Here is a 10013-nt window from a genome sequence, read left to right as displayed (position 1 = left end):
ATTAGATGGCTACCAAGGTAAGTGGTGTCATTCTAAACCCAGAGTGTTTATATCATAGTAGGCTACAGGCATTGATTTTATGGAAAGGTTCACTGGTGGTCTAATTTGATGGCTACCAAGGTAAGTGGTGTCATTCTAAACCCAGAGTGTTTATATTATAGTAGGCTACAGGCATTGATTTTATGGAAAGGTTCACTGGTGGTCTAATTTGATGGCTACCAAGGTAAGTGGTGTCATTCTAAACCCAGAGTGTTTATATCATAGTAGGCTACAGGCATTGATTTTATGGAAAGGTTCACTGGTGGTCTAATTTGATGGCTACCAAGGTAAGTGGTATCATTCTAAACCCAGAGTGTTTATATCATAGTAGGCTACAGGCATTGATTTTATGGAAAGGTTCACTGGTGGTCTAATTTGATGGCTACCAAGGTAAGTGGTATCATTCTAAACCCAGAGTGTTTATATTATAGTAGGCTACAGGCATTGATTTTATGGAAATGTTCACTGGTGGTCTAATTAGATGGCTACCAAGGTAAGTGGTATCATTCTAAACCCAGAGTGTTTATATTATAGTAGGCTACAGGCATTGATTTTATGGAAAGGTTCACTGGTGGTCTAATTTGATGGCTACCAAGGTAAGTGGTGTCATTCTAAACCCAGAGTGTTTATATTATAGTAGGCTACAGGCATTGATTTTATGGAAAGGTTCACTGGTGGTCTAATTTGATGGCTACCAAGGTAAGTGGTGTCATTCTAAACCCAGAGTGTTTATATTATAGTAGGCTACAGGCATTGATTTTATGGAAAGGTTCACTGGTGGTCTAATTTGATGGCTACCAAGGTAAGTGGTGTCATTCTAAACCCAGAGTGTTTATATTATAGTAGGCTACAGGCATTGATTTTATGGAAATGTTCACTGGTGGTCTAATTTGATGGCTACCAAGGTAAGTGGTGTCATTCTAAACCCAGAGTGTTTATATTATAGTAGGCTACAGGCATTGATTTTATGGAAATGTTCACTGGTGGTCTAATTTGATGGCTACCAAGGTAAGTGGTGTCATTCTAAACCCAGAGTGTTTATATTATAGTAGGCTACAGGCATTGATTTTATGGAAAGGTTCACTGGTGGTCTAATTTGATGGCTACCAAGGTAAGTGGTGTCATTCTAAACCCAGAGTGTTTATATTATAGTAGGCTACAGGCATTGATTTTATGGAAATGTTCACTGGTGGTCTAATTTGATGGCTACCAAGGTAAGTGGTGTCATTCTAAACCCAGAGTGTTTATATTATAGTAGGCTACAGGCATTGATTTTATGGAAAGGTTCACTGGTGGTCTAATTTGATGGCTACCAAGGTAAGTGGTGTCATTCTAAACCCAGAGTGTTTATATCATAGTAGGCTACAGGCATTGATTTTCGGTGGCAAATGCATTATCCACCACTGTCTATGTTTTATGTTTACAGATATATAGCTGCCAACTTTAAAAGACAACACTTAGCATTCTCACATTCACCTAATTTGGCTACTGTGTCAAATTGAAGCATGTTCTAATCAATAAAATACTATGCATTTTACCTTTAAGAGACTGCTTATGTTGCATCTTGTGTTTTTTCTACAGCTGAAAACATACCGCAATTAATTTAAGTATTCTTTATGTATCATTACATTGTGGTATTTACAAAGTGAAAAGTCTCAGAATGGAGGCAGCCCTTGAAATTGGATCATCTTTTACAAATGTCCACTTTGGACTTGAAACTGACAAAATGGTCTTCTTGCTTCCTGCCAAATTGGCTCAAATAAAGTCAATGTTACTGATTTAATTGCATGTGCATTTAATTGATATGAGTTGGTTATATGTTTCACTTACTCCCAAAATTATAATGTTTTCTCTGCATTCTAATATGAAAATTGCTGCCCATTATGGGAAACTGAGCTAGTTTTATAATTTAGATATTCAGTATTTATGTTAATAAGTAATTTATCAATTGAAACTGTTTTTTGTTGCCATTTGTTCTTCTTTTTTTTTTGGAAGTGGGGGGTTCATACCACATACCAATTTGGAAACGATGCAATCTTTTTCCTGCTTACCGAAAATATTGTAAATGATCAATTAAAAACTGCCCCCCCCCCCCCCCCCCCCCCACCCAAAAACCCTTGATTTTGTAGTGAGGTGTGTATCATAGTGTTGACAATTGAACATTTTGGTGCAAAAGGAATTGTGGTTTAATGTTTTCTAATTCAGCCTCAATCATTTGAGCCGGGGTGTGGGGGCTGATTATATTTGCATCGAGAAAATAATAGAGCATTTAATGATTTATTTATCATTTATATAAATTGTTCCCATCCCAACCCCTGCCACACAGGTTCTGTTTATGGAAAGTGCACATAGATCCTTTGCAGCTTTCAGACAAGAGTAACCTGTGGTTTAAAAATATAGTATGTACAGTATCATTTAAAAAATATTCTTTGGTGAGATGTTTTTCTGTTCTCCTTTCAGTGTGTTTGTGTATGTGTGTATGAGGAGGGGGGAGGTCTTTGTAAATTTGAAAATGTGTTGCCAACATACAAACTGAATAATCATTCTTATGAAATCCAATTGTCTCTATTAGAGGTTACATAATTTTTTCCCCCATGAAAAATAATTTGATGGTATTATGTAAAGTGCACAAAATGTCAAGTTGTTTTTATTTTATTTTATTATTTTTTTAATGTTTTGAAAGTAAGACAAAATATGCAACTATATTTATATATTAATATTTTGTTGATTTTTAGAACAATGGATACAAAATTTATTTATCATCCCATCATACCGTCGTCTCATCTTGGAGAAGACGAGGAAGAGGAAGATACTGATTTGTTGCTGGACGATTTGCCATTTTCACGTTTGAAGGAAGTCCAGACTGAATCTACCATGAAAGAGGAATTTCATTTGTCCCAGGCTTGTTCTTCATTGAAGTCTGAAGAAGCTCAACAGAATCAAGATGCTGAATCACTGATAGAACATCCTTTCAGTGTCAGCTCGGTAAGGTCATTTCAAGAATCTCATTATTATTTATGGGCTGTTTTTAATGTTTCAAAGAAATAAAACCAGTGTCATTATAATCAAGGCGATGAATGCACAGGTTTCGATGAGTCTTGATTAACCTGGAGAGTTACGGAATTTTGTATTTTAAAATCCAGGCCTGGAAAATAGAGGTTTATATTGAAAGTTATGTTGGGGTAGGGGATTACAAGATGGTCTCCAATCATTTGTTTAAAAAATCATGTCGTAACATGGTTTGAACAAAAAACTAGACATGTACAGTATGTTCAGAGATGAAAAAACTCTTTATTTTTCTGAAGTTCCAAATTGCAGTGCCACAAAAAAAAAAAAAAAAATTTGTTGATGGAAAGGCTCATAATAACTCCTAAATTGATTTTCAGACTCAGATTGAAAAAAGTGATACATCATCAGTCCAGGATAAAAATCGTCCGAAGTCATTTTCCACTCCTCAGAGAAGTTACAGCCGTTCATCCAGTCAAGCTAGGAAGGAAAGAACCCCACGAACTATGCTCAAACTAATGGAAAGACACAGAGAAAATGAAAGGTCTTTATTTTTAAAACTTATATTATATTTTTATTTAAATATTTTTTGTTCGCAGTAATTAATACACTAATATAAAATAGATTTGTTTTTACAGAAATTTGTATTTACAGTAATTACCAGTAAAGCTTAATTAAACACCAAGGTTTGAAATTTACAAAGATTCCAGGCACTTGACACTCAGAATACGCAAATGTTTTCCAGTAATCCTTGTGACTGATGAACAGCCAGCGCTATCTGTCCACATTGACTAAAGAGGATAATGCCACGTTTGCATGAAATGGTGCAAAAAAATATCACATAAAAATGCTTAAAGCCGCACACCCTAGTTCCATCCAGCGATAATATATTATAATTTGGTTAATCTACAAACGTGTAACACACTTAGATCACGTTTTTATCAAATGGAGTAAAAAAGCAGGTTTTATATCGATAAATACCATGGGAATCCCCATGTCCCAATTGCTTGAAATAATTTTGAAAGTTAGTATTCTGATGTCACCGGTAGATGTCGCTCGAAGCACAACAATGCCTACGTCACGACAAATTTCACAGAGTGCGCACAAGACTTGGGGTGCGTTCTTTTCACCTCTCCTGGACATGTTCCAACTGTTCTGTCCTGGTTGTATCCCCTCTCCAGATATCGTAAGACTTAGCAAAATTATTGGTTTTAAGGGTTTGTAACGTTTTGTATTGAGACACTTACTTTTCTGAACTTTATTGTTACTGAAAATGTTCACGAACTGTGAAGAAAAATCGCACAAATGAACAACAACAAATCGGATGTTGATTGCGCAAACCGTGCACGAGAAAACAAACCGGACCAAAATGATAACGGTCACGTGGTATACCAACATCTGTGACGTTTACACAGGAAGATTCCCTCTAAAAATAGATTGGACCTCGCTTGCTTAACGGTTTTTTCTCGATAGCACGTCTTGTGAAAAAATGCATTTCGTGGTTTTACAAACATCAGGATTACCAAAAAGCACTTCAGGTGAATGGAAATGTGTATTCTAAATAATAAAATGTAAGTAAAGTGCAATTTTATTTGTGAAAAATGGGGTTTAATAGCGAAAAACAACGCCGTAATGGTTAACAAATAGCCGTAACTAGGGTGTGTCCCTTTAAGTGGAAAGAGACCTTTACACCATTTAGATTGGGATAACATTTTATATTATACAGAGTGGTGCATGATAACAACAAAACACACTAGTCATTGGTGGCACTATTATTTCTCTGACAGTATGAAGAACACAGCAAAAAGTATTGGTTTATTATATCAGTAAAATAAATAAATACCTGTATACACAAATTATATACAAAAAATATAGCGCCATACTATTTAACCATCCAAATGCTGTTGATCAAACCAAACATGCTCATTGGTCAGTGCAAGTGCAATAATTATTATGTATCGGTTTGCAAAAACAGAGAACAGCTAGTGCATTATGATCTGAAAAGGAAATTTACGTGGTGTAACATTAATATTTTACTCAGTTTTATTGTATTAAATAATGGGTGGGGGTGGGGTAAATAATTATACAAAAAACTTTATTCAAGAATGTACATACAGATATTATTTTAAACTGGGAAAGAAAATGTAATATGAATCAAATTAACTGGATAAACATATCATATTCTAATCCGTCTCACGAGCTTGAACCAATCTAATTAAAATTAGCTCCACTATTACATGTGGATCTAAAGACAGCCAGTTGGAGCTCATGTCCACCAATCAAAACCTTACTTGCAGAATCCTGCCAGCGATTTAAAACTAACAACACTGCATAGTCCCCAATGTCCAGGTAACATTTCGTCTGTAAATAATAATTTAAATATTGACCAGTCACACTTCGCCTTTTGTAACGTTATTTGGGAGCATACAAATTCTAAAAATATCGGGCGAGTCTTATTTTAGTGGCCGCAGTACAGCGAACCATACCAATACGTACGGGGTGGGTTATCAGTCTTCAATTTTACATTAAAAATTATTTATTTATTTATAAAATTAAAAAAAAACTAAATCAGTCTTCAGTTTTACATTACAAATTATTTATTTTATAAAATAAAACATGTTTTAAGGCATTCGTAATTCACACGAAACATGTCGTATACCCTCAGGATAATTCGGAATGTTTTCAAATTATTTTTAAATCACTGGCAGGATTCTGCAAGTAAGGTTTTGATTGGTGGACATGAGCTCCAACTGGCTGTCTTTAGATCCACATGTAATAGTGGAGCTAATTTTAATTTTATTGGAGCTTGAACATTATAATGTTACAATCTGTGTACACATTTTGCTTTTGTTGTAAATTATTGAACTGAATATCGCTTGTTTAGAGTGCGTCATCACACTTTGAATGAAAGTCTCAGAGTAATTTGTCAGCTAATACCTGGATGCACTGATGATGGCAGAGAAACAAAGGTATATAGAAATGTGTTTGTAGCTTTTCCCAGTTAATTGTAAGCTAATTTCTATTTACACTACATCTCTGTAAGAGAAACCATTAAAACAAATTTTATTTTAATTAACTAAACTTTAATCAAATGAACACTCTTCATATTTAGGGAGAAAAGTGTTCGGAAAGTTAATTCAGTAAACATTTTAAAACAAAATATAACAGGCTTTGTTATAAAATCTCCTGATAGCTGACAAAGAAGATGTGCTATATTTTGACAGTGCCACACTCACCCAGCTTCAATAGAGTGCACATAACACTAACAGAAGAGCAATGTAGTCCTCCAGTTATCCAAGGACATCATTAATAAGCAATAAAACATACAACTGAGTCTCTTGCTGGATTAATTTTCTCCAATGTATCAGTTGCTAAGTTTATAGCTCTTCTAGAGTTTACCTATCATTGTAGTCTATACTTGCTACATGTATTTGAAACAATGATCCAACTATAGATAGTAAATAAATTATATAATTAATATTTTATGCTATTACTCATTTTGTGAACACATTTTTACCTTTTTGCTAGGTTGTCATGATGCAGAGAATTATAAGTTACATTGCATACCTAGAGAACAGTATTTCCAGTCTCTGTAGCGAACTTGGGATGCATTTTAACTCATCAGGAACTCCCCTTGTGAACAGACTTAAGAGGAAAGTTGGTAAGAACTTACTTGCAATATGTCTTCACCTATATTGGAGCTTTACATCTCACTAATTTGGAAACAACAGGCATTTTGTGTGTTATAAGCACACTGAAGTCTTTTTAATGCAGTAATGTTAATAATAGCTGGTAAAGAGTTGTACTTATTCAGAAATGCATTTGAAGCTGTTAGTCCTCTACTGCAAAGCTCGCAATTCATTTTGTTGTTTGGGAAGCTTCTTTGCTTCTCAAATTTTACTTGGGAGGCAAATGTTTGAAATTGAGAAGTAGTTCTAGAGCACAGGTATTGCTATCATTTTACACTTATTTTATTAAATCTATACAAAATAAAGAGTCCAAACAAATTATGTAGGGCCTACCTGTTTTATGCTACATGTTAAACCGAATGACCACTCCGAGAATCGGTCTAAATAGTTCAAGACGTTTGCATCACTCACTGTTGCTGAATTCTGATTTGAAAAACCGCAATCGGCCAATGTGATCCGAATGAGTTTCAAGAATGTTGTTGGTAGATAATTCTTCCATTATTGGTGTGCGCACCACTGTAAAATAGCTGCGTCCACAATGTCGGTACAAATGTAGTACTGTAATATTTTAAGTTCTTCAATTAAAATACGGAAAATGCGTGACAAACGTGAATCAAGAATTCTGGCATATACTGGAAACAATTTTTCGAAATAAAATGGAAAGCACAAGCTGCTTGTGAAACAGCTTATTGGAAAGCGTTTTGAATGACAATTGCCGCCTGCTGCCAGCCAAATTCGAGCCTTGTACTGGTCAAACCATCTCCGTCTATCCCACATAGTTTTCCAGATGTTTTTTCAAAATACCTCATGATATATAGCTGAAATTCTGTGTATACTTTGTGCTGTTTGACTTTCATGGCAATTTACCCATTTTTCACAGAATTATGGCCCTTGAATTTAGGATATACAAATATTTGTTGGTCCCGGTAGCAGACATGTATTGCTTTAGCTGTACTCAGAATGCTTGTTTTAATCTAATTATAGTTGAACTTTCCATTGATTATGAGGTGAAATGGTTTGAGGTTAGCATGTTTGTACTTAATTTGGGTTGGCTTGTTTTGGGCACACCCTTTATCACCTCAGCTTTCGTGCAATCTAAAGCCCTGCATATGTGTATGTCAGATAATGGAAACAAGTTATATAATATTATATTCAATGTCAAGAGAAGCTATTCAAATTTTCTGGACATATGTAGTATTTTTAGGACAGTTATTGACTGACCACTTATTTAGCTAGAGTATACATTCCAAATATATCTAATAAAATTACCCGTATTACATTTTTCAGAGGCTAGGGCTAAAGCAAGCAAAAAGAAAGATGCACCGCTAAGTGAAGTAAGTTGATGTGTATACATTGCTTTTTAGGAAGGATGTCAAAATATCTACAAACTTGGTACTTTTCCTAGACATACATGTACATGTATATGTATTTATTTAAATTGTTACTGAGGAGAATTAACACTGTGTGAAAGTTTTGGTATCATACAGTGATCCCCTATCTATGTGGGATATTGATTTAGTTATTCGACTGGATGTTCCATGGTAGTAGCCGCTATGTTAAAGCCACACCCTCCAGTGAAATTAGCACTACTGAAACAGATTGTTTTGTGACATACAAGTTAAGCCTGTAAACACAAGTGCCCAGTTAAAGTTTTAGTTGGAAAAGGCATTTAAACTTTACATAAACCTGATTGTTGAGAATATTTAAGAAACTGAATACCATACTCATGTCTGTTAGATATCACTTATTTTAGATATCTGATATGTTTTCAGATAACATGATAAATGGTATACAACAGACACTTGTGTAATATTCCCTATTTCTATGTTCAGTTTACTTGATGCTCATTTTGATGTATTCTCGACTTGTCTAGCATGTGTATATCAGGGAACATTTTGTTTTTAGAATTTTGATTAGCGACAGTTGGTGATCAGTTGAAGATAGAGTAGCAACTACCAGGGATCATTTTGTTCAGTATCACTTCGCGATTCGCTACACCATTTTCAGAGATCACTACACAATTTTAGAAAATTAAACAGCTAGTAGTTGTTAATCAATTTTTAATTGACTAGAAATATTGCTAATCTAGATCATGAAAACAAAAAGTTCCCTGACTACTATTTAATATTTTAGAATTGTGTAGCAAATCGCAACACGATACTGAACAAAATGTTCTTCATATATGCTAAATGTCTGTGTAGAAGATGTATGAAATAATTTAGAAGTTATTGTTAACTAAAATCACTCACTATTCTGTTTTGTTAGATATTCTATTCTGTTAGGTGGTCGTCATTAATAATGGAAAGATGGTCATTTAAAATCAGTTCAGTCATTTACATTCTTCACAAAACATTAAACATTCTTGAAAAGCATTTGCAAACTGTTTCATGTCAATCAATTCTGTTAATAATAGCTTTGAATAAATTGCTCTTTAAAATTACTTTAAAGATTTAACTGAATTTCAAACACTTTGAAGAAGTCATACGGATTTGACAAGCTCAGAATCTGTATGTAAAAGAAATCTTAATTTTGAGCTGGGTGTATGAATTTTTATTTCACTCCATCATTTACAGAACCAATGTCAATACTTAGGTTTGTTTTGCACTAACAACTAACTAATTTATGATCATTTGTAATATTAATGTTGAATTTTTATTATTATTAATTTATTATAATTTTGTTTAGATAAAATATACACATTCACACCATTATGGCACTAGACGGCTTAAATTGTCTTCACCCACTGTGGATTCCACAACTGATACAGTCCCAATATGGACGCCAAACAACGATTATGTTAATTCACAGGATTCGTCGGCTCCATCATCAACATTTGTGGCATTATCAAGCAATGAAAATAGCAGCTCAACATGGCAGGTGGAGAGTGATTCAGATGAAGATATAATTTCACATACAGGTTTTATCATAGTCTAATTATTTTGTATGCTGTAAAAGTTGTCAAAGAATTTTTCAAATGAAATATATTGTACTCAATATTTCTTAAGACACTGCTTCAAAAACGTTTGATTTGATCATGCAAATACAATTTATTAGTGGATAAATGGTCAGTAGGCATTTACCATTGGTTATGGGTTTTTGTTTTTCAATTTTATTATAAATATATTTGATTAATTATGAAGATTTTTTTTTTAAAGTGTCTGGAAGAAAAATGTGTTATAGGAAACTATTTTACAAGACTGGCCTAGGTCAATTAATAGCTAATTTATGCAGATGTGGTATTACATGAATGAACTGATGGTTTTTATATATTGGTCATTC

At 34.0% G+C, this 10013-nt stretch overlaps 1 protein-coding gene across 1 annotated transcript; it reads left to right on the top strand.

The window, feature by feature from the left end:
- Positions 1 to 2778: 2778 nt before the first annotated feature.
- Positions 2779 to 9668, top strand: LOC121369850. The gene is made up of 4 exons (XM_041494927.1): positions 2779 to 3024; positions 6574 to 6706; positions 8022 to 8068; positions 9420 to 9668. Exons 1-4 carry the CDS (start codon positions 2779 to 2781, stop codon positions 9666 to 9668), a joined length of 675 nt encoding a protein of 224 aa, XP_041350861.1.
- The last annotated feature ends 345 nt before the right edge of the window (positions 9669 to 10013 follow it).

The sequence above is a fragment of the Gigantopelta aegis genome, chromosome 4 (assembly GCF_016097555.1).
Source record: "Gigantopelta aegis isolate Gae_Host chromosome 4, Gae_host_genome, whole genome shotgun sequence".
Taxonomy (NCBI): domain Eukaryota; kingdom Metazoa; phylum Mollusca; class Gastropoda; order Neomphalida; family Peltospiridae; genus Gigantopelta; species Gigantopelta aegis.
Note: the sequence above shows the minus strand (reverse complement) of the source record. Positions and strands in the feature narration are given on the sequence as shown.